This window comes from Arvicola amphibius, chromosome 2 (genome assembly GCF_903992535.2).
Source record: "Arvicola amphibius chromosome 2, mArvAmp1.2, whole genome shotgun sequence".
Taxonomy (NCBI): Eukaryota; Metazoa; Chordata; class Mammalia; order Rodentia; family Cricetidae; genus Arvicola; species Arvicola amphibius.
Window position 1 is genome coordinate 132,853,991 of NC_052048.2, and position 25,898 is coordinate 132,879,888.

Below are 25,898 nucleotides of genomic sequence, written 5' to 3' on the forward strand. Positions count from 1 at the left end.
CCCAGCTTCCGTCTCTGGCAGCTCCATGGCGTCTCTCTGACTCTGCTTTCTTCCTCCCAGAATTCAGTTCTGTCTTCCCTGCCTACCTAAGTTCTGCCCTATCAGCAGGCCAAGGCAGTGTCTTTATTCATTAATGAAAGCAACACATAGACAGAAGGACCAGGTCCTACACCAGGTTTCTGTGAGTTCAAAGCCATCCTGGTTTACATAGTGAATTCTAGGACTGCCAGAATTATGTGAGACCCTGTCTCGATAGATAGATAGATAGATAGATAGATAGATAGATAGATAGATAGATAGATAGATGATAGATAGATAGATAGATAGATGAAGATAGATAGATAGATAGATAGATAGATAGATAGATAGATAGATGATAGATAGATAGGTAGGTAGGTAGATAGATAGATAGATAGATAGATAGATAGATAGATAGATGAAAACATCCCTCACGGACTCTTGCTGTAATTAAACTGATGTTGTGCTGTTGGAGGTCACTTGTTTCATTCCCTGATGCTCAGCCCTGAAATAATCACACAGAAACTGTATTAATTAAATCACTGCTTGGCCAATTACTTAAGTGTATTGCTCGCTAGCTCTTAACATCTAGAATTTAAAAAATCTCCATTATTTTATATTTTACCATGAGGTCGTGGCCTACCAGCAAAGTTTCAGCTTGTCTGTCTCCGTTGGCTCCGTGGCTTCTCCTTATTCCGCCTCCTTTCTTCCAGCATTCAGTTCAGTTTTCCCTGTATAGCTAAATTCTGCCCTGCTATAGGTCCAAAGCAGTTTCTTTATTAATCAGTGGTATTCATAGCATACAGAGGGGAATCCCACATCATTGTACTGTCCAGGATAAAATATCTGTTAAATGGCTTTTATACAGTTGATTATCCAATAGGAAAAGAAACGGATTTTTTCCTTATCCCTATCAAAATCTATCAGTGCCAGGTTGGTAGGAAAAAGGACCATGAATTTGAGACTAGCCTGGGATATCTAATGATATTTTTTTAAAAAAAGAATCATAGCTAATTATAATCAGAATTAAATATGAAATCTGTAAATGAAGAACTTTAGTGTCTGACTAGGGAGGATGCACGCAAAAGTCGGAGAGTGATTGTGTGGAGTTGTCAGTTCTGGGATCAACTACACACCATCACACCTGCACTGCCCCTGCCAAGCCATCTCTCCAGCCCTAACTGACAAAACTTAAGAAAACAATTGCAGGGAGGCGGGGGGAGGGGGAGTTCCTTCATGATCTCAGGGAAAAATTGTAATGTAGAAAAGGCACAAAATATGAAGAAAGTTACAAAATTGGGATGGCTAATGTTCAAAGCCAGCTGCTTATCAAAAATGTAACAGAGTGAAAAACCTAAAGGTTTTTTTTTTTTTTATACAATATAGCTTTCTTACGTTTAAAATACAAAAATAGGGAGAATTGCTGCAAACAAGTAAGAGCCATGCCTGGTGGCATCTAGAATCGTGACCACGGCAGTAGGATCACATGTTCAAAGCCATCCTCTGCTACATACGGGGCTTGAGAATAGCATAGGCTGCATGTGATCCTGTCTCGGAAAAGAAAACCAGTAAGAGAAGAATAATCCCTACTAATCTCCAGCCTGCTCAACAGACTCCTTATCAGTATTTGAAAGAGTAGGAGCAGATATTTCAGAGAAGCATGAACAGCCTACAAATATAGGGAAAGATAAACAATCCCTTTGATTCTGAGGAAATTACAAATTGAAACCACAGTACCCGTTTACTGCCACAGGTCTAGCAAATGGTGAAGTGTCTAGTAGTGACAGGGGTTGGGGCAGTATGGAGTTGTAAGAACTCTTCCACACAGCTGGTGGGAATTAGTGTAACCGCTTCGTAGAGCAAATGAGTTGGCATTGGTTGCCAACATTGAAATGTACATAGTTGTGCAAGCCAAGAGTCACAATCTTAGAAATCCTTACACGTGACCATCAAGCATCAGGAAACAGAAAACTTAGTAGTAACATTGTGAATAATAGGACCAAATGGAAACAAAGCGTCATCCGTTGTTCATCAGCAGTGGAGTGACTGTCTAACTATAAGAAACTAAGCATGGAAATAGCATCAAGCAGTGAAAAAAATGTGACTTATAGATAAATTATAACAGTTTTGAGTGAAAGAAGCAAGTTGCTGAACACATGCACATACATTTAGCCTCTGTAGGTTTTAAATATTTCTTCACAATGTATCATTATACACAACTGTGAAAATAATAAAGCTAAGGAGACCATTAATACAAAGTCCAGCCGGGCGGTGGTGGCGCACGCCTTTAATCCCAGCACTCGGGAGGCAGAGGCAGGCGGATCTCTGTGAGTTCGAGACCAGCCTGGTCTACAAGAGCTAGCTCCAGGACAGGCTCTAGAAACTACAGGGAAACCCTGTCTCGAAAAACCAAAAAAAAAAAAAAAAAAAAAAAAAAAAAAAAAAAAAAATACAAAGTCCAAGTCAGTGCCTACCAGGAGGAAAGACTATCAATATGGTAGGAGGGGCTCAAGGGAGAACCGGCAAGAAATATTCAGAGTGACAGCCATGGTTTTTTTTTTTTTCAGGCAGAAACCTGCATAGATGGATAGTGATAACTTTTATAGTTTTATGGCTTTTACAAGTACAACACACATTTTATACCCTCTTGGACTTAGTATGTAACCAGGAATGACCTTGAATTTCTGATCCTCCTGCTCAGTGCTGGACCTCAGTGCTGGGGTTACAGGAATATCACCACATCTGGTTTATGTGGTGGTGCTGGGGATCCAATCAGCACTTTGTGCGTGGTAAACGAGGATTCTGCTGACTAAGCTACGTCTCTAGCCCTACCTCTGTTTTTGAGGCTTGAAATTGGATGCTGTCAAATAAATGTCAAAAAATACTTAGAGCAGAGGTTAGGAAGTGACTGTGTACTAGAGATCCAGCCCCATCATCTGGTTTGTATGGCCCGTGAGCTAAGAATGGGCTCTGTGTTTCTAAGTGCTTTGAAAAATCTCACTTTATAAAAGTCCAATGAATTCAGCTTTGAGTGTCTATAAATAAAGACTCGTTGGAACACACACAAAAAAAATGGATGCTGTCTTTATTATCTGCATATATTTATTTGCATTGGGGGTGTGCATAAGTCAAATAACTGTTGAGTCAGTTCTCTGCTTCCACCATGTGGCTCCTGGGATCCCACACCGGTCAACGGGCTTGGTGACAAGTGCCTTTATCCGGCTGCCAAGAACTGGATATACTTTTAAAGCCTTGACCTAAAGCAATATTTTCATTCTTTATTGATTTTTATTGAGCTCTACATTTTTCTCTGCTTCCCCTCCTCCAGTTTCTCCCCTCCCCTTCAACCCTCTTCCAAGGTCCCCATGCTCCCAATTTACTCAGGAGATCTTGTCTTTTTCTACTTCCCATGTAGATTAGATCCATGAATGTCTCTCTTAGGGTCCTCATTGTTGCTAGGTCCTCTGGGATTGTGATTGGTAGGCTGGTTTTCTTTGTTTTACGTTTAAAACAGTACATGTGATAATTGTCTTTCTGGGTCTGGGTTATCTCACTCAAAATGATAGCTCCATCCATTTGCCTACAAAATTCATGATGTCATTAATTTTTTTCTGCTGAGTACTACTCCATTGTGCAAATGTGCCACATTTTCCTTATCCATTCTTTGGTCAAGGGGCATTTAGGTTGTTTCCAGGTTCTGGCTATGACAAACAATGCTGCTATGAACACAGTTGAGCACATGTCCTTGTGGCACGATTGAGCATCTTTTGGATATATGTCCAAAAGTGGTATTACTGGGTCTTGAGGAAGGTTGTTTCCTAATTTTCTGAGAAATTGCAACACTGACATCTAAAGGGGCTGTACCAGCTTGCATTTTCACCAGCAATGCAGAAGTGTTCCCTTTACCCCACAACCTTTCCAGCATAAGACATCATCAGTGTTTTTGATCTTGGCCATGCTTACAAGTGTAAGATGGAATCTTAGCATTGCTTTGATTCCTAAAGCAATATTTTTAAGAATACCACAGAATACTGTCAAGATTATTAAGGATTACAAATGCAGACACTTATTTCAATAGTCAGGTAGTTATTCTAATGTTGTTTCTTAAGCCTTTGATTTCATGACTGGTAGTGTTCAGGATGTAGCTGAAGTAATTCTGCCCCATATATAGGGCATGAATTAATGGCCCAGGTGCCAGGTGGTTCTTTGGTATAGCAATAAATCATGAAATTAAATTTAGTTGTAAAGGTGAATTAAACCTCTATTTGTTTTTGTTTCCATTGGTTGCTCCTCCTTATAATTCTAAAAAAAAAAAGCTGAAAATAAAGGCAGAAAATTGTGCTCAAGTCACATGTTCTATTCTAAGAATAGGCTCTGTAAGTGGGAAATGAATAAGATGTAGCAAGAGTCTAACAAAGACAGAAAAGGAATCGAACACTATAATCTAACATGGTCAGTGTGAGGGTGGGCATATGCACAAGGTCATGGGGAGTCATCACTGACCAGTGGAGCAGTGGGAAAGTCTTCAGAGGAAAGACACTCCAGAGGCTTGGGAAAGAAGCAGCAGATGTATGTAAGACTGGAGGGAAAGGGTAGGCCTGGGACAAGTGTGTGCCCAGGTCTTTAGACCTGAGGGATAGGATAGGCATCTGCCATGCTCTTGGAGGTAGGAGATGGGAGAGATGCAAGCTGGCCCATGCGGAACACGACAGTGCTCCTTTAGCTCGTTCTGCGTATGAGTTATCAGCCTGTGCGTGTCCTTAGGAGAAGGCCGTGCTCTCTAGGACCAGAGGTGCTTCAGAGGGGAGGACCTGCAGCACATCGTGGCTACTTGCTGGGTAAAGGGAAAGAAGTAGAGAGCATCTGGGGGGCAAGTTCAGAATTCCTGCTGTGTTTTGCCCTATGTAATTGGATGGAAGATAGATTAGATATAGACTTTTCCCTGAATAAAATGGGTTGAAGGGTCCGTGGTTGCTAAGATGTCAAAAAATACAGCTTCTGAAGATACTGGTATTATCTTTAGTATAATCAAATATTGACTTTGCTTGTATGGTCTTAAGGGAAGACAGATTTGTGTTTATGTGGTGTTAAAATACAGCAAGCAGAATATAAAAGTTTAATAGTGGTGAACGCCTGTAAGCCCAACATTTGAGGCTGAGGCAGCAAGATTGTAAGTTGAAGGCCGGGCTGTGCTCCACAGTGGGTACTATTTAATAAATAATAAGTGGGAATGCAGTATTGATGTGGCACATCGCTGCATACAAGCTATCCTTTCTGTTCCATGTGTCACATTTGATAATAAATTGTATAGACAGCAGACTTAAATATTCAAACTTATATTTCATTAATATCCTGCCCAAATCTCAGACAGCCGTGTTATTTAAAGGGGATTGGATGGACAGCACACAATGTGTAGAGAGCCTCTGTGGGGATTTTCAGAGGCTGTGGGTATATATGGCTGAGCAGTATGAGACCCTGGGTTTACTTGCCAGCTTAAAAAAAAAAAGCAAGAGGCAGGCTAAGTAGGGGCTGTAGAATAGAATATTCTGTTCAATATAATTGTGAAATTTTATTTACTTTGTGTGCATTTACTATTTTAGTGGACAATCTCGGTATTTCTGCTTTCCAGAGAAATTACTGGGATTTTAACTTTTTTTGTACCTTCTAATACAGCATCATTTACAGTCACAGGTCTCATGCTCACTGCTTGTGTATAGACTTATACTTGTTTAATCTGTTGGCACAGACAGACCCTTTTTTTTATTTTGGGTTTTCTGAGACAGGGTTTCTTCGTGTAGTTTTGGAGCCTGTCCTGGAACTTGCTCTGTAGACCAGGATGGCCTTGAACTCACAGAGATCCGCCTGCCTCTGCCTCCTGAGTGCTGGGATTAAAGTCCTGTGCCAGCACCGCCTGGCTCACAGACAGACCCTTAATGCCAAATACCCTGCCTCAGTTTTTTGTTGTTTCAAGGCAGAGATTTGTGTAGCCCAGGCTGGCTCAAATTAACTGAGTAGCTGTAGATGACCTTGATCTCTTGATCCTACTGCCTCCTGAATGCTGTGATTACAGGCTTGCACCACAATACCTGGCTTGCCTTGCTTTTGTTTGGGAGTATTCTAGCATTTATGGACATAGCTTAGGCAGCTGAGTTGCTAACATGCACAAGCTACGTGTTCTTTGCATTGTCTTAGCCTTTTTGTATTGTACCCATCAAAAAAAATTCCCCCAATAGGGAATTACCCTCATATCTTACCAGAAATTACCCAGAAGCCTCAAAAGGGGGTGGGGGCGGGGAATTCCCAATATATAGAGATATCCAGAAGAAATTTAACGTGTCTCTTTAGCTCCATAACTTGATAATGTCACTTTATGGTAGAAGGAGGAACCACAGGAATGAAGAAGCCGCAGGCGACGTCAGAGTTCTTTCTGCAAGGCCCAGTCACACTGACTACAGTGAAATCTGATTTGCACTCGAAAAGGTCTCATTTCCTTATTTTCTCCTTTGACACAGAAATCCCCTGCAAAGAAGCTGAGCCATGCAATTAGTAAATCTTTGGGCTGTGTACCCTCCAGAGAACCCCCACATCCTGTTTTTCCTGAGCAACCAGAGAAACCACTTGACCTTGCACACATAGTGTAAGTATACACCTGCATGGGCTGTGCCGAAACGGGGCTTTCTGATGGGAATGCTAACATCAAGGGCTTGTTTCTTTAAACCTTCGTAAATATCTGTGTGTACTGCTCTGCATTCTTCAAGCCAGACCAGTGCAGCAGCCCCCAGACACATGAGTACACCAGAGCACGTCTGTGTGTCCATCCTTCCTTCAGGGTAGCCACTGTTTATTCTTTATGGCAATGAAACCCCCAGGGACATAACTTAGATATCACACGATAGGGAAGGAAAATCTCCTGGTTTTTATCTTCTCAAACTTAAAGACACAGAACGACAAAAGGCAGACCAGTGCAACAACTCATGATTATTCTTCAGTGCACTGTAAGTTGTGAAGCCATTTCTTCCACATATGTCTTCAGTTCATATGAAGTTGGTTTTGTTGTATAGTGTGATGTTGAATCAGTCACACACATGTACACGCACGCACACATGTACACACATGCATACATGCACACTCACCAGTCTGCATTTGAACAATAACTTGCTTCCAAAGTCATTTTTTGCATAATAATTCATTTCCTCGTGACCTGTTGTTAGTGTTACTGTTGTCAAAATTAAAATTTCCAGAGCCGGTAGTTTGGTGTTCACACAGCATGCCAGGCTCTGGGCTCAACCTCTGATACTGCATAAGTAAGAAAAAAGTCGCTTCTAAATGTACACAGGCTGATTTCTGGGATCGCTATTCAATTTATTGGCCACATTGGCTAGTCCTTTGCCAAAATCACCCTATTTCAGTTACCATAGAGACAGTGATATTTTTTAGGACTATCATCTCTATTCTTGTCCTTTCTTGTTTTCTTACAAATTTTGGCACCAGCTTATTGGATTCTTCATGAAATTTTGTTCAGGCTTTTACTGATTTTTTTTTTTGAACCCGAAGACAAAATTGGAGAAAATTGACATTTTTATAATATTAAATTGTCTATTCTACAAACATAGTCTCTTTACATTCGCTTAAATGCCTTTTTATGCCTTTAAGTAGTTTTATGGTTTTGACCTAGGAAAGGTGTTATATATGTTAGATTAGTTTCTGAAGTGGTTTTTGTTGTCTTTTTTTGCACGGGGGTGGGGGGACATCTCACTATGTAGTCCAACCTGACCTTAAGCCCTCTCTTAGCCCAGGCTAGTGTCTCACCTGACTAGACTGATGCCTGAGGACTCTACATATTTTGTTGTCTTTTTTTCTATAAAATTCTCAAGACATATTTAGTACCTTATAAAAGTGTATAATTCCCGTGAATTTGCGTAATGTCTTGTCATGCTAGTGGGCTCTTTTTTGAATTATGCTTCTTAGCAGTTACTCACAGTGTATGGAAATATTGATGGGTTTTGTATTTTAATGTATTGTGTACTTAGCTTTCTTAACTTGCTCATTGCTTCTGATAATTTGTATTCAATTTTTTTAGAATTTTCTTTAAATAATTTTATAATCTGCAAATAATGATGGCTTTATTTCCTTCCACTTTTTAGACTTTCAGAAATTAATCGTGCTTTTGGGGCTATAAAAGATCTTACTATGATGGTTAGAAACCTCCATACTGAATAGAACGGGTGTAATGGGCATTTATTTATCTATCTGTCTATCTGTATATTTCTCTACCTATCTATCTATCCATCTGTCTATCAATCTGTCTGTCCATCCATCCATCCATCCATCCATCCATCCATCCATCCATCCTGTCTATTTATTGTCTGCCTGTCTGTCTATCTACCATCTATCAATCACCTGTCTGCCCTCCCCTCTCTCTCTCGCTCTCTCTCTCACTCTTGCTCTCTACCCACCTACCTACCTACCAACCAACCATCTATTCTCTGTGTAGCTCTGGCTGTCATGGAACTCACTCTGTAGACCAGGCTGGCTGGAACTAACAGAGATCCTCCTGCCTCTGCCTTCTGAGTGTTGGGATTAAAGGTGTGCGTCACCACTGCCAGACCAATAGGCCTTCTTATATTATAGAAATCTCAAAGGCACTGTCACATAGTAGCAATGATGCACGGTTTACAGATTTAATCAGGTTAATCAGCTTCTTTTTTTATCTCTGCTTCCAAAGAGTGCTTCATTTTGTATCAGATTTTTTTTTATTTTGAGGTGATTGTATGATTTTCTTTTTCTCATTAATTCATATTAGTTGAGGGTAGCCGTTTGTGATGCTAGGGTTAAACCTAGGGCTTCCCACACATGAGGCCAGTGTTCTACCACTGGGATATACTTCCAGCCCTGTTTTTAAGAGATTGCTCTTACATTCCTGGACAAACCTGAGTGGGCTGTCCAAAGCACTGTTGAATTTTGAATTTTGTCTGGTAATACTTTGATAGGTTGGGGCACGGTTTATAAGTGAATCTGGACTTCAATCCCCCCCCCCTTTTTTTGATAACTAAGAAAGACTTTAAGACAAAACCATTAGCATAACAATATAGCCAGATTTCATTGTGTGTGTTCATTTAAAAAATATTTTTGAATGGTATATGCACATGTCTTATGGGGACAAATGCACATGTATGTGCATGAATGTGGACAGCAGAGGTCAATGTTGAATGTCTTTCTCAGTTGATTCCTTCACATTGTTTTTGAATGTCTTATCCGTGTGTACATGTGTATGTATGGGGACACATGCACACATGTATATATACATGAATGTGGACAGCAGATGTCAACGTTGAATGTCTTTCTTAGTCGATTTCCACTTCATTAGATTTCAAGAAAAGGCTTCTCACCCTGGAGCTTATCTGTTTAGCTAGACTAACCAGCCAGTGAACTTCAGTGACCCACCTGTCTCTTCCCCTGTCTCCACCACCACTGGAGTTACAGATGTGGGCTGCCACACCGAGCTTTTTACATGGGTACTAGGGATCCAAGATCAGGTTCTCATGGGTGCATAGCAAGTGATTTACCAATTGGGTCCTTTCCCTTGGCCTTTGGTGTGTTTTATAAGAGAACTATTGCACTGAAGAGATGGCACAGCATATGGACTCCAGTTTGAGCTCCAGAAACCACCTTAAAATATTGCACATGGTGATGCACACTTGTAATTCTAGTGTTTGGAAGATCGAGACAGGAGTATCCCTGGGGCTCACTAACCAGCCAGCCTAATCTAATTGGCAAGCCCCAGGCCCTAGTGAGAGACCCTGTCTTAGAAAAGAACAATACCCAGCATTGAACTCTGACCTCTGAGTAAACTGAAACACATTCACAAACACACACCAAAATAATAATTATAGCATCAGTTTAAAAAACTGATCAGATACCAGCTAAACGCTAGAACTATTGAAGAGCATCCAAAATAGCTCAGCAGGTTAAGGCACTTGCCACTAAGCCTGATAACCTGAGTTTGATTTCTGGATCCAAGATGGTAGAAACAGAATCAGGTCTTGCAAGTTGTTCTTTGACCTCCACATTCATGACCTGTGCACATGCATCTCTCTTTCTCTTCTCCTTCCCTACTCCTCCCCAACACAAATAAAAAATCATTTCGTGTCTGCACTTATGTGGAAATGCATGACAAGCATGATATAAGGCAATATAAGACAGGTAGACTTTAAGACCTCTTTTGACTAGGTGGTGACAGTACACACCTTTAATCCCAGCACTCAGGAGGTAGAAGCAGGTGGATCTCTGTGAGTTCGAGGCCAGCCTGGTCCACAGAGTGAGTTCCAGAACAGCCAGGGCTACACGAGAAATCCTGTCTTTAAAAATAAAAAAAAAAAAAAATTTAAAAAGACCTTTTATGCCCATTCTAATGCCCTCTTGCTCAGCTTTCTAGAATTAGTAGGTGACTTTACAAAGTATGGTCATATCAAGGAAAACTTCCAAAAAGTCTAAAAGAGATTCGTAGTTGTAGCTGAGGTGGATTGGTGTTCTCAGAAGCAAGGTTGCACAGACACTAAATCTAGTCATGCACGCTGACAGTCCCACGGAAACACGGATCGAGCTGGTTTTAGTCATGATGCCCAGGAACTCTGGCCCCCTCACCTCGCCGTCCCCATCAGCCTCCTGCATTGTTTGCTGCAGCTCCTCGTCAGTCACATTCTTGCTGAACCCAGCATGCACGTCAGCTGTATGAATGGAGTCCTCCCGGTGTCATCCTCGCTAGAGCCGGAAAGCATTCAAGGTTTCTTTCTGTCTCTCAGACGTTTCCTGAGCCGTCTAAGAAAGTCACCAAAGTTCACTTTTCCTGCCCTTTATCAGTTCTACTTATTATTTGCTCAGCTTCTTCTTTCTTGGGTTGAAAGTCCAGGGCTCTCATCGATGTCTTTAATGTCCCTGAAACTAGAGTGACAGTCAGCTGTGAGCCGCTGTGTGGGCACTGGGAATCGAGCCCAGGTCCTCTGCTAGAGCAGCAGATGCTCTTAACCGCTGACCCATCTCTCCGGCCCTGGTCACTGAACTCTATCCCCTTCCTAATGTGGCCACGTGAATTAATCCGCGTTCTCTGCTTTTCGGCAACACTTGTCCTTTTAATAGGTTTATTCAGAAGCTGGTCATGCCTGGTCAGTCGGGGCTGCCAGAGCCCGGCTTCTGTCTAGAAACCCTGGTTACAGTAGGACTTTTACAGAAGGTCAAGTATGACCATTTATCCAAACTTCAAAAATAAATAGGTGATTTATATGAACGCGTAAAAACCAATACAAATGTAACCAATAAACAGTTATTAGTGGCTACCCTTCAGGAGACAAAAGGTAAAGTATATTTTGCCAATTTGACATGTCACTTCAGAATTAAAATTTAATTTTGTACCATGTAACTGTTGTCAGATCAGGGCCAGCTTATTTATTCACTCATTGTGTGTACGTATGTACGTGTGTGTGTGTGTGTGTGTGTGTGCACGTGCATGGGTGTGAGCACATGCCATCTGTGTGCCTTGTGGAAGTCAGAGGGTACCTTCTGGGAGTCAGTGCTCTCCTTTCCTCGTTCGCATCCCCGGGCAGGCCGTCGTGCAGGTACCTTTACCTACTTAGCCGTCTTACTAACTAGATAAATGTCTTTTAAGGATGTCTGAAATTCTACTTGAAAGAATAGCTTCCTTGTGTTAAATATTCTTTAGCCGTGTGCCTTTGGCAGTCTCTGCACTAAATACCAAGGAGCTTAGGGATTGCTTTAAATCTCCTGGGAATTTCTTGGTGAACCAGTTTCATGGTTTCTGATCAGTTTCACAATTGTCCTATTGTATTCAGAAGAACTGTCCTATTTACTTTGAATCTTTGGAAAATAGTGTCTCATATTTGGCCTAATATGCAAACTAATTCTGTAACAAGATGTTTTTACTTATGGTCTGTCATTATCTTAGTGCCAAGCTAGGAAATGCACTCATGAAGAATGACATTTACAGTGAAGCCAGAGATGACTAGGAATTAGCTATGGAGGGTGGAGTGTCCTGGCAGAAGAAGGCATTAGGACCAGAGCCATGATATGCCAGAGCAGGCTGTCGAGGAGGCATGGGCTGCTGCATGCTGATAGACTCTATCCTTAATAGAAGGTCTGTAGATAGGAAGATTTATCAAGTTTTTTATTTAAAAAAATTAAAAATAAAAAATAAATTCCCCACTGTCTATCATGTTGAGATAAGGAACAGGACAAGAATGAAGAGGGGAGACCAGATGGACAAGTGTTACCATGGACCAGGTGAGAACCATGGTGCTTTGAACTATTGTGGTCATGCAGGCAGGTGTTATAAAGACATTCGACACCTTAAGTTTAGGGCTTGCAAGATGGCTCAGTATATAAAGTGCTTGCATCCAGGAGGAATAGACAGGATCCCCACGGCAAACCGGCTAGCTAGACTAGTGGAATAAGTGAGCTCTGGGGTCAGCAAGAGACCTCGTCTCAACCAGTAAAGAGAACAGTGGCCAAGGAAGACACATGTCAGTGTTGGGCCTCCATACACATGTACATGTGTGTACCCCTATACATGTGAACAGACGCAAACATATACACATATGTACTCAAATAAATACATTTAGCTGGATGTGGTGATTTCATACCTTCAACCCTACCATTTCGGAGTCTGACAGAGTTCCAGACCAGCCTGAGCTGTAGAGTGATACTCTGTTAAAACAAAACAAAACAAAAAACTAAACTAAACTTATATTTTGCCAATATTGCACAGCAAGAAATAAAATTAAAACTCCAACCTTGGGGTTTAGTGCTCTGTCTCAAAGGGTAAAGGTGCTTGCCGCTAATCTTGATGACATGAATTTGGTTCTCAAAACTCATATAGTAGGAAGAGAGAAATAAATTAAGGTTTTCTTCTGACCTCCATGTGTTTGTGTGTGTGTATGTGTGTGTATATGTGTGTGTACATGCATGCACACACAATAAATTAATTAAAAAATAAAAAGACTGATCAGATGTTTCATTGGGTAGGGGCACTTGCTACCAACCTTGACAATCTGTTTAATCCTCAGAACCCACATGGTAGAAGGAGAGAATTAATTGCCACAATTTTTTTCCTAACATTTACTTGTATGCCGTGCTGTGCCCCCCCCCCCCCGCCACAAAATAAATAAAAATTAATGTCTTAGTTAGGGTTTCTATTGCTGTGAAGAGACACCATGACCTTGGTAACTCTTGTAAGAACGGGGTGACTTTCATTTCAGAGGTTCAGTCTGTTATCATCATCGTGGGACATAGCAGCATGCAGGCAGCATGGAGAGGTAGTTGAGAGTTCTACAGCTTGTGCAGGCAACAGGAAGTGGTCTGAGGCACTGGGTGGTATCCTGAGCCTAGAAGACCTCAAAGCCTTCCCCCCCCCCTACAGTGACACACTTCCTCCAACAAGGCCACACCTACTCCCACAAGGCTACACCTCCTAATAATGCCACTCCCTTCAGGGGCCATTTTCTTTCAAACCACCACAATTAACAAACAAAAAATTGTTCAAGGTTGTTGTGGTAGCTCATGCCTGTATTTCTAGTATGTAAAAGGCTGATCCAGGGGCTGGAGAGATGGTTCAGTGGTTAAGAGTCCTGACTGCCTTTCCAGAGGTCCTGAGTTCAATTCCCAGCAACCTCATGGTGGCTCACAACCATCTGTAATGAGATCTGGTGCCCTCTTCTAAAGAGGGTGTGTGGCAGGGGTGTTAAGGGCATGGCTTAGCTGGTAAAGTGCCTCCCTTACCAGCCTGAGGACTTGAGTTTGGATCTTAGAACCCACATCAGAAGTGAGACACAGTGCCTTAGGCCTGTGACCCCTGTGCTGGGGTGACAGCAAATTCCTGAAGGTCATTGGTTACCCAGTCTGGCCAAAAAGATGAGTTTCAGGTTCAGTGAGACCTTGTCTCAAAATTAAAAAGTAAAAAATTGTCAAGGAAAGACAACTTGTGTTAATTCCCAGCCTGCCTGAAAACATACATGCACATGCATACACACATGTACACATACATACATATATACAAACTCTTACATTTTACTACTATTGCATAACAAGATATAAAATTAGAACTCCAGCCTGGGTGTAGTGGCTCACTTCTGTAATTCCAGCACTTAGGAAGTGAAGGCAGGAGGGTCAGGAGTTCAAAATTACCCAGCCACCTTGTTTCCTGTCGCTGTAGCCGGCCTACGTTACATGAGACTCTGTCTCAAAAAAAATAAACAAACAAAAAATTCAAAACTGTGGTAGGAATCTGGGGTGGAAATTTAAGCTGACTATGAGATAAAGTATATTTGACTGTCTCATTGTTTGCACAGAACAGGGATTTGTTCAAGACCACGGATTTGAAGGTCAGATGTTGGTACTGGGGACTCCCAATGGTCTAGGTCTTTGCTTATTTAATTTTCACAGCAACCCGTGGTATAACTACCACTAGCCTGTTGAAAAGCCAAGGACAGTATTGGTGAGGTTGAATGACAGCCCTGTCATCACGTAGGAACAGAGCAAGGCTGTTGGGGCTTGTGTCCAGATCCCACCTTCTTCCCAGCCTTCTATTTTACCAGCTTCCTACAGTGCTAAGAAGACATTAGAGCAGAAACAGGACTGACTTGTAGCCTGAACCAATGTTCAGGCCAGTTTCAGAATCAAGAGGGAACTTGGTGAACGAGAGAAGGAAGCTGTGGGATAAGACGGAAGGAAAGCAAAGACCTCAGTCTGCCTTCCCGTGAGTTGGTGGTAATCACAGGATATTCTTTAAGGACAAGACATGTGAAACAGCTTGTAAGAGGTTATGTAGGATTCCCTAGGTAACTAAAAACTTTTAAAGTCTTTTCTTCAACTAAGTTGATTCATCCCGAAAATATATACTGCAGAAGGTTTTGGCCTACTCTCTGCTGAATTCTAAGTGTATAAATAATGCCCAGAGCATGGTAGGCACTTAAATGCGTTGAAGAATAAACGATTGAATGATGTAGTACATGCCTTTTACCGTGTTTATTTTCTTTTCATAAAAGTCATGATGGTCATGTCCTCTAGGCGTCCCCAAAGCCTCCACTAGATGGCAGCCATAATTCCTTATGTTGGGGGAGGTTGAGAATATCATGTAAACAAGGTTTCTAAAATCTCGGGGCTTGTATTCAAAACAAAACTAATTTGTCTGTCAGCACTCTAGCAACTTTTCCTCTGCGTCTCCGAGAGAAATTCGTGTGTCTCTGATCAAAATATTTTCATACAGCTTGCAGCTCGCGATGTCTTTGATAAACCTTCTGCTGTTCTAGTTCAAGCAATTTGCTCTTGCTCAGGGTCTAATTATCTAACCACACAGTCCTTAAACATAATTTCTTTAATTAGAGGTTACTCGCCGTTTCACTTCGGTTTGTGGCTATTTATTTCTGACAGAAAGCAAAACTAGCTGGTACTGCTTCCTGCCTGCCTTGTTTTCATAATGCAGCAAGAAGAACAGGGTCATATGTCCTGCTGCGTGTAACTGAGATCATTGACTTCTTAACGGGGCTGACACACGGCAGCCCACAAGAGAAAACCAGCCAGTGGTGTAAGGTCTAGGAATGACTTTCATATTTTTAAATCATTAAAGCTGTTTTGGGGGAATGTAGTATATGTGGGCACTTGTATGTATGCTTGTGAAGGCCAGAGGTCAGTGTCAGGTGTGTGTTTTTATTACTCTGCACCTTATTCTCTTCTATTGCATTTATTTGTTTGTGTGTAGGGGGAGTGAGTGTCTGTACATGCTAGCCACAGTGGGTCTGTGGAGGTCAGAGGAAAATTTATAAGAGTTGATTCTCTCTACTGTGTGGGTGCTGGGCATTGAACTGAGGTCATCAGGCTTGGCAACAAGTGTCTTCATCCCCTGAGGCCTGTCACCAGATTTCTACCTTATTTTTTGAGACAAGGTCACTCACTAAACCTGGAGCTTGCTAATTTAACCAACAAGCTTTAAGGATCCTCCTGTCTCTGTACCTACCCAACATTGTAGGCGTGTACCACCACTCATGGCTTTTTACATGGATTCAGCAGTTATTGTTCTAACTGAGCCATCTCCCCAGTCCTTAAAGATAAATCTTAATTTATCTTTAGATAGGTTGAATTTTAGTAAAATTTAATTTTATTAAATTATTTATGAAATAAAGATGCATCTCAATAAAAAGAATACATAATCAGGTATAGTAACTCATGACTATAATCCAAGCAATCCAGAAATTAAATGAGGATTGCTGAGTGATTAAAGCCAGCTGTGGCACTGTGGGCTAGACTTTGATGCACAGACGCCAGAGAGGATGGTGGATGTCTTCCTCAGTTGCCCTCTGCTTTATTTACTGAGGCAAAGACTCTTGCTGAGCTGGGGACTCTCCAGTTTGGATTGATTAGCTAGCCAGCCTGCTCCAAGGCCCCATTGTTTTCACCTCCCAGACACTGGGGTTACAGGGGACCCACCACACCCGCCTGGTTTTTATGTAAATTCTCGTTTTTTTTTTTTTTTGTTTTTTTTTTTTGTTTTTTTTTACTCAATCCTCATGCTTGCATTTTCCCAACCAGCCATCTTCCCAGCCCCATGATCTTCTTGAGCCTCTGATCATACAGTCTCTAGCTGTCAAGTTGTCAAGTTCTGGGATTACAGGCATGGACCACTGTACCTTGTTTATACCTGTTTTCAGGGACAGTGGCAGAATGGAGTGGCTGTCCCCGACACACCCTAGCCCTCAGAGCCGAACATGCATTATCTGACCCTTCATAGATAAATCTTGTGAACTTCTGCCTTAAAGGAAGCAGAAATGGAAACTGGCAATTTTGAACACTTTGTGTTTCTTCATTTTTTTTTTCTTCTTTTTTTTTTTTTTTCTGAACGCTTGTTGTCTTTGGTTCTATGGCCCAGGCTGACTTTCCCAATTAACACAAGTCCTGTGTTTCCTTATAATGGTTTTGAAAATGGTGCCATTGGTAGCATGATTTGGAACTTACCAGTGCTCCATCGAGCACCCAGAATTTCAGGCCTAACACCATCTGACGTGTTGAAAGAAGAAAAGCTGCTTTTGATTCCTGTTTTCCTGCAGCGGACAGTGGACAGCTGACATGGCGCCCGGCCACAGCACAGCTGATTCTGACCTGTCCTCCATGCTGAGATGGTTTTAAAAACCTAGCAGTTCATACAGGGCTCATTGGAAGCTGAGCTGCAGACAGTCCTGCGCTGGCAGCTGGTCAGGCTGAAGTTCCTGAAATCATTGCCTTCTAATTTTAGAGTTGGCTCACTACCCCGAAACTGTGCCTCCCCAGCGAGAATGAACACAGAAAACAGTGAACTAACATAGTCCTGGAGATAGGATGAAGATTTTGCCTGAGTGTGTGTATGTGTGTGTATGGGACTGAAAGAACTTGCCTACACTCACGAATCCACTCCTGTGAGTCTCTCTCTCTCTCTCTCTCTCTCTCTCTCTCTCTCTCTCTGTGTGTGTGTGTGTGTGTGTGTGTGTGTGTATAACAGAGAGATGGCCGCATGCGTGAACAACAGTGTAGTTATTCATTGTGGTGCATTAAGGAGACCCAGCTTTAGTTAATACACTAAAACTGAGAGCTGCCAGGGCTCGTTCAGCTAGACTGGTTGGCTGGTGAGCCCCGGGGATCTGCCTGTCTCCTTGTGCACCCCAGCACTGGGTTACGGAAGTGCTGTCATGCTCAGCTTTTACATGAGTACTGGGAATCTGAACTAAGTTCCTCATGCTTGCACAGCAGACTCTTTACCAGCCAAGTCATTTCCCCATTATATTAAAAAACACATAAAATTGGGTTGGGAAGATGGCTCAGTGGTTAAGAGCTCTGGTTGCTCTTCCAGAGGACCTGAGTTCAAGTCCCAGCACCTGCATGGAAGCTCATAACTGTCTTTCCCAGGGGATCCAAAGCTTTCTTTTGTCCTCTATGGACATCGTACACCCATGGTACACAGACATACATATAGACAAACACCCATACATGTAAAATTAAGTAAAAAATATTTGAAAAACATATAAAAGTTATCATCTTAATGAATTTTACACATGTAGTTCAAAAGTAAAGAATATTTACATACCATAAGATTTGCTCACTTTGGCAAGTTATATTACTTTTGCTAAATTTATATCATTTTATAACCATCACTGCCATCTGGTTTTAGATATTTCCATCATCCAAAGACATTTCTATCATTTATTATAAATTGTGTCTTATAGCTCTAGCCTTGTTGTGATACTTTTCTATTGCTGCAGAAAGACACCATAGTCAAGGAAACGCACAGAAGAAAGACCTTATTGGGGCTCTCAGCTCCAGAGGATTAGAGCCCATGGCCATCATGGCAGAAGGTAGACAGGCAGGTAGAAAGCTGGAGCAGAAGCTGAGAGCTCACATCTCATTTACAAGCACACGGCAGAAACGGGCTAAATGGGAATGGTGTGGGCTTTTGAAACCTCAGAGCTTACCCCCAGTGACACACCTCACACCTCATAATCCTTCCCAAACAGTTTGACTAACCAGAAACCAAGCCTTCAAACATATGAGCCCATAGAGTCCAACCTCATTCAAACCCCTACATGCCCCAAGACAACTAACTACCAGTGTGCAGTAGTTCCTCTTACCCATTAGGGATACATTCCAAGTCCCCCAGAGGGTACTAGAAACTACAGATAGCATAAATTACTTATCTGTTTGTGTATATGTGCCTATGCATGTACATGTATGTACAGTTGTATGTGTATGTGCCTATGCATGAATGTGAACTTCACATGTATGTATGTATATATTTGTGTGTTTGTGTACTTAAGGACTGGGCAGATAGCTCTGTGGGTAAAGTGCTTGCTGGCAAGAGATTGGATTCTCAGAACTAATAAAAAGCCAGAGGCAGTAGCACTAGTGTCTATATATAGTCCCAGTGAACAAGGGATGGATGGAGACATGACTGGAAGATTGTGGGCCAGCCAGTGCAGTGAACAAGAAAAGGTGGAAGGCAGGACTGACACACACACAGTAAGAACAACCTATATTTAAAACTGTTCTTTTTTGGCGGAAGAAATATGGGAAAAGGGAGGAGAATGACGGGGTGGGGGGCATGTTCAACATACAACTTATACTTATAAGAAAAAAATAATTCGCTGGGCAGTGGTGGCGCACGCCCTTAATCCAAGCACTCGGGAGGCAGAGGCAGGCGGATCTCTGTGAGTTCGAGACCAGCCTGGTCTACAAGAGCTAGCTCCAGGACAGGCTCTAAAGCTGCAGAGAAACCCTGTCTCGAAAAAAAAAAAAAAAGAAAAGAAAAGAAAAAGAAAAAGAAAAAAATAATTCACAGTTTTCTTTTAATTCTTTGTGTATGATTTGCCAGTGCAGGCATGTGCACGCAGGGCCCATGTGTGTAGGCCAGAGGATATCTGTGTAGTCTTTCCCCTCCTTCCAAATTTGCATGGTTTCTGGAAAACGGACTCAGGTTGTCAATCTTGCATAGCAAGTCCTGTACCAGTATAACCATCTCATCAGCCTGAGAAAAAAAATTAATTAAAAATTTAAAATATATTAAGAGAGCTGTTTGTTGGGGGTGTTTTTTTTTTTTTTTTTTTGGTTTGCCTGTCAGAAACCTGAGTCTTCTATGAAGGATTACCCTTCAAAACCTTAACCTCAAATAATCTCAGTAAACGTCCAAGGAACCTGAGCTTCCCCCAAACCAGAAAACTATAAACTGGTGTGGATAAGAAGTAAAAGAAACCATGGTAAAGTCCCACAAAGAGTCTGGGTTGTCAAATATAAAATAAGTATACATGGCTGGATGGTGGTGGCACACACCTTTAATTCTAATACTCAGGAGGCAGAAGCAGGCAGTTCTCAGTGAGTTCGAGACCAATCTGGTCTACAGAGTGAGTTCCAGGACAGCTTAGGCCACACAGAGAAACCCCATCTCAAAAGAAAGAAAAAGAAAAAAAGAAAAAAAAGGAAATAAAAAGGAGAGGTAGAGGGATTCCTGCATGTTCAAGGCTAGCCTGGACCACATACCAAGACCTTAGAAAGAAAAGGATTTGAGTGTGGGTCGGAAGACTCAGCAGTTATGGGCGCCCGTTTCTCTTACAGAGGACCATCTATAACCCCAGTTCAAGGGTGTCTGATGGCCTCCTCTGACCTCCACAGGTACGAGGGAGTTATCAGAGAGTGTCTGAACTTTGGAAATACAAATTTGGAAACTGGCAACTTATAGATGATATTTAGTACAGAAGAGAAGACAGAAGAATCGAAAACTATTACCAGTTTATTACTTCCTTAGATGACTACTTAATAGACTTTTGGCAGTTTTTTTCTAATGTGCAGCATGAAGGCAATTCCAAACACCCAGGACTTCAGTATTCTTGGATGCTGTCTTTGATAGTATTGAGCACGGTCAACGGAGGGATTCTGTATGGTAAGGATTCTTTAATAGAGATGAACTTTCTTCCCTGCTATCCTGGAACTTATTCTGTAGATCAGGCTGGCCTCGAACTCACAGATCCCCTGCTGCCTCTGCCTCTCGAGTGCTGGGATTAAAGGCATGTGCCACCGTGCCCAGGTGGAATGCTTTTTTTTTCTAAATACCTTTGTGTGCTTAAAAAATATTATCACTGTGTGAAGAGAAGGTCTCTACATTGCCATTATTTCAAGCCTATTTATTGGGTGCAGAATGAGTAAATTCAGTCTTTATTGTAGGAGTATGTCAGCTGGCCTGGCGTGATGGAGGAGGCTGCTGTAAATTTTGCGTTGAGGACATTTAGATGCAGATGAGCAGTTTTTATCCAGTCTGTGCCGTAACAAAGATGACACCGTGTGGGTGTCATTGTCTGCTGCCTAAGAGAATCCATAGTGACATCAAAGGTACGGATGTCAGGGATATAAAGACTGGACGAAAATGAGTCACACTGAGACCTTAACACCTGTGACTGATGTGGAAGGAAGGAGAGAAACGGAACATAGAATGAGCATTAATAAACTTTCCCCTTATTAATGTCAGGGTAAACTTTTCATAAAATCTGTGTGTGTGTGTGTGTGTGTGTGTGTGTGTGTGTGTGTTCATTGTGTATATGAGTGCTCAGCTCACATGTGGAGGTCAGCACAACCTTGGGGGTCAGTCCTTACCTTCCATCTTGCATGAGATAGGGTCTCTGCTGCTGTTCACTGCTACTGATGCCAGGCTGATGGGCTTCTGAGCTTCCAGATAGTCCGTCTCCACCTCTCCTCCTGTGCTACTCTGGTATCACAGACACTCGTACTAGTGTTCCAGCTTTTTATGTGGGTTCTAAGGATGCAAAAGCAAGTCATCAGGGTGCACAGCAAACATTTCACCACTGAGGCTCCTCTCCAACCCATGATAAATTCTTTTTTTATTTATTTATCTTTTTCTTTTTTTAAAAAAAAAAAAAAGTGTGTGTGGCAGGGTTTAGAGAGCTGGTGCAGCAGGTAAGAGGTCGGGCTGCTCTTGCAGAGGACCTGAATTCAGTTCTCTACACTCACATCAGGTAGCTCATAACTGCTTAGAACTCCAGCTCCAGGAGATCCAGTGACGAATTCAGACCTCCACAGGCACCTGCATGTACACACACACACATGTACCCTCACACACATACATAGGAACACACACAGTTTTGAGGCTAGGGAGATGACTCCATCAGTAAAGTGCTTTGTGTCTAGCACAAAGACTTGGGTTTGGTCCCCAAAACCCACATAGAAAAGCCAGATTTTGTAGCATATTCTTGTAATCTTAGCATTGGGGAGGTGGAACCAATCAGATTCCTGGGGCTCACTGGTTCCTTGTGAATCCTAAGCCAATGAGAAACCTTGTCTCAAAAAGAAAATGATCCAAAGTGAATAGCTCCTGAAGGTGGTTTTCTGGCTTACACATATGTGTACATCTGCACAAACACACACACACACACACAGCCTAAGTAAAACTTCCAAAATAAAAATAAGAGGAGCAACTCCTATAAACTGCAGTCTTCCCCAAGCAATATTTCCAAAGAGTAACGTGTAAACCTCAAGTCAGATTTCTACGTGAGGTAGTCAGTGGAGCAAGTCCAAGGGAAAAAGGGCTGGGGGCACCACAAGTTTACCATCTTTAAAGGGAAACACATCGTAAAACTCCTTCCTCCCTGCTCACTGCAGTGCCCTTCAGCTTCCTGTGAGTCTGTTGTGTGGAGAAATAGGGACAGTGAGGACGGTGAGCGCAGTGCTGCTGCTGGATGCACCCTGTCCTAGGCCCTGTATGCAGCAACAGCATGTGTGTATGTGTGTGTATCTGAACTCCAGCCTGGACACCAGGGCGTGGGGAGGAAGAGAGAGTTCTAACTCTGGGCATTGGTTATGTTTTGTGGTGCTAAGGATTGAATGGATATTTACACAGAAAACAAACTAGCTTCCATGAAATAAGATTTAAGTCATCCAGGTCTGTCCCTTTAGAATGTGGCTTAAGTTTTTTCATGTTCCTTGCATCTTCATGCAGCTCACTGGGTCCTGCAGAAAAGGGCAGCTGTGACATCGCTAGGAGATGCATTTCATCCACAGTTCAGTGCAGGGAGGTTCTTACCTTAAAGCTTTTGCATTGTCCAACTCATAGACAAGAGGCATCTTTCCATTTATTTAAATTGTCTTTAATTACTGTGGTATGTTTTTATAGTTTTAAGAATGCAAGTCTTACACTTAAATTTATTAAATTTATTAAATTTATTGTGGGTATATTATTATTTTAATGCTATTGCAAATGAATGTGTTTTCTAAATTTTATTTTCAGATTGTTCACTGTTAATATTTAGAAATACAATTGATGTTTTGTTCATTGATCTTGTGTCCTGCAGCTGTGCTGAACTTGGCTCTAATAGTCCTTTTGTGTAAGATCTTGACAGTTTTCTACGTGTGAGATCATGTCATCTGAAAACAGATAGTTTTACGCCTTCATAATCTGGATCTCTTATTTCTTTTTCTTATCTAATTGTATGGTGCAGCTGTATGTTTTTTGTTTGTTTTTGCTTTTTAAGAAAGGTTCTCCCTGTGTATCCCATACTGAGCTCAAACTCATGATCCTCCTGCCACAAACTCCTGAGTGCTGGAATTATAGTTGTGGAACTCTGTCTTCTGGGGGTGACACACCATTATCATCTTCTGGGGGTGACACGCCTTTATCATCTTCAGATAAGAGCAGTTGTGGCTATCCATGAGGCCCTTGATCAGGCTCACTACTTTCACTAGGGAAGGGCGGCATCAGACCGTACCTGAGATTCCAGCCAAACTCCATCTTGTTTCAAGTAATCTGGTCCCAGCTGTATTAATTTTAGGGAATGCTAGAGTACGCTGGGCTAGGGCAGTTTCCTAAAAGTCACAAATGTTTTTGTAAGCAATTCCCATAAATTCTTGTTCCCCTGGACATGTGTGGAATCCCTTCTTTGGTCGTTGATCACCTGTCTTTGATAGGTGTTTCTCCAAGAAGAGTCAGAGAACACAGGGGTGACTCCCCCCAGCCACAAGAATAGTCTAGCAGGCCTAGTTGGCCAGTTTGGTTTGGTTTATATGCAGAGTACTGTTGTTTCCAGGAGTTCAGGTATACTCTGAAAGTTTTAGTTATGAGTTTTTGCCCTCTCAAACGTCCTGTCTGACACCCTTCTTTAGTCTCCTGTCTAGACATTTGCCTCATTAAATTCAGTTCAGGCGAACCTTTCACTAGCTGGCACTTCAGGGTTTCAGCTAAGGTGTTTGAAGTTGGTTAGAATGTTAAGTAGAATCATAAAAACTCAAGATAGAAAAGAAACTTATTCATTATTTTACAGATTTTTTTTGTGGTTGCTGTTGTTGTTTGAGGCAGGTTCTCTTGTAGCCCAAGCTAGCCTTTAAACCTCTGTGCAGCCAGGATGCACTAGAATGTTTTCATCCTGCCTAGCTGAACAGATATTTCTTGAGCATCTACCATGTTCATGGTTTTAGGTTTGCAATGCGAATAAGATAAATACAGAAGTGAAACAAGTCCTGTGGGCCCTGCCCTCACAAGGTTTACAAGTTCCTGGGCCAGCAAGATGGTTCAGTGGATAAAGGTGCTAGCTTCCAAAGCTATGACCTGAATTCAATCCCTGGGGCCCACGCAGGGGAAGGGGAGAACCAACTCCTGCAAGTTATACCTTGACCTCATACGTGTTCCATGGAAGTGCAAGTGCACACACACTAAAACCACACAAATAAATATAACAAGGTTTACAAACTATTGAGTGAAAGCAGTTGATAAACAAAACACTAGTTATATGTGATTACAAACCGTAGTGAGTACTAAAGGAAACATCTGGATATTAGGAGGGAATACTGGAAGCAGGAACTTCTCTTGTAAATTTTGCAGTTTAGGAAAGTGTTGTCAGGTTTTATAGAGCAGTGGAACATGTTATCCACCTGAAGTGGAGTCGGGGTGGAGTCTCCTACTGGAATAAAAATGGAGTTAGGGACACATCCCAGAGGCACCCAGCCACTCCACACAGACCAGTTGGCCAATCCCCAAGAGAAGGTTCACTGTCCAAAGTCACTGTAGTCTCATCGTCTGCTTAGTTCCCAGATGGGAAAGAGAAGGCAGAAAGACAGGGTGGCCCTCCATCAGAAAGCACCCAAGGTGGTCAACTGGCTGACACAGGGCAGGCAGCACTCTCTGGAAGTTTAAAAAGTGGATCCAGTTCCCCAATACAACACTTTTCCGCTGCCCCTTGTTCCTTTGTGATGCACATCTGTTTTGAAGTTACACTGTTTTGTTAGTTTTTGTTTGTTTGTTTGTTTGTTTGTTTGTTTGGCTTTGTGCTGTGTGTGTGTGTGTGTGTGTGTGTGTGTGTGTGTGTGTAGAGGGTGTTTTAGGTGGCCTGGGACTCACATTATAGCTCTAGTTGGCCTGAAGCTGGTACTGATTCTCCAGCCTCTGCTTTCTGAATAGTGGGATTACAGGTAATAGTCACCATGCGAGACTACATTTTCTTAAATAGGAAAGTTGGTATTTCAGCAGATGTGGTGGGACATACTTTTAGTTCCCAGCACTTGGGATACTTAGGCAGGTAGATCTCCACGAGTTCAAGGCCAGTCTGGTTTAAATAGCAAGTTTCAAGGCAACCAGAGCTACAGAGTGAGACCCTGTCTAAAGGGGGAAAATTTAATATTTCTATAAAGTAATAATAAATTCCCTCTTAAGTTTAGTAAGGAAGGAAGGAGAGATTCATCCTGCAAAGTGAAATGGTGTGTTTCTTTGTATTTGGTGATCTGTACTGTTTCTCAGAATAAATAATATCAGATGCATTGCCCCATTCCTGTAACTCCAGACTGAGGAGGCTGACAGAAAATGACTCTTAATAGTTTAAGATCAGCATGGGAGTGAGACTCTGTCTCAAAACCAGATCCCATACACACATGAAATACTATTAAGTAGTTTATTTGCTAATTGTTTCATCTCACAATTTGGCTTTTCTAGAGCAAGAGCAATGGTTCTCAACGGATGGGTCGTGACTCCTTTAGAAATAACAGCCCTTTCACAGGGATCGAATATCAGATATCCTGCATATCAGATATTTATATTACGATTCTTAACAGTAGCAAAATTACAGTTATGAAGTTGCAACGAAAATAATTTCATGGTTGGGGTCACCACAACATGAGGAACTGCAATAAATAGTCTCAGCATTCAGAAGGTTGAGAACCACTGAGCTAGAGAAAGTCTGCTGGGTTCCTCTACATATCTCTGGATACAGTGTGTAATGGTAAACATATAAGAAATGATAAGGGGTGGCACATGCCTTAATTCCGTCACTTGTTAGGTAGAGGCAGGTAGATCTCTATGAGTTTGA

At 41.9% G+C, this 25,898-nt stretch overlaps 1 protein-coding gene across 5 annotated transcripts in view; it reads left to right on the forward strand.

Annotated features, from left to right (window-relative positions):
- Dtnb (dystrobrevin beta) overlaps nucleotides 1–25,898 on the forward strand; it is a 195,196-nt gene that overhangs the window by 98,721 nt on the left and 70,577 nt on the right. For all 5 annotated transcript variants that reach the window (XR_005284272.1, XR_005284273.1, XR_005284274.1 and 2 more), the window contains exon 9: nucleotides 6,531–6,655. Coding sequence is in view for 2 of the 5 variants with exons in the window: in XM_038318843.1 (XP_038174771.1) it covers nucleotides 6,531–6,655 (125 nt within the window). In the remaining 3 variants the exon portion in view is untranslated. The remainder of the gene's footprint in view (nucleotides 1–6,530; nucleotides 6,656–25,898) is intronic.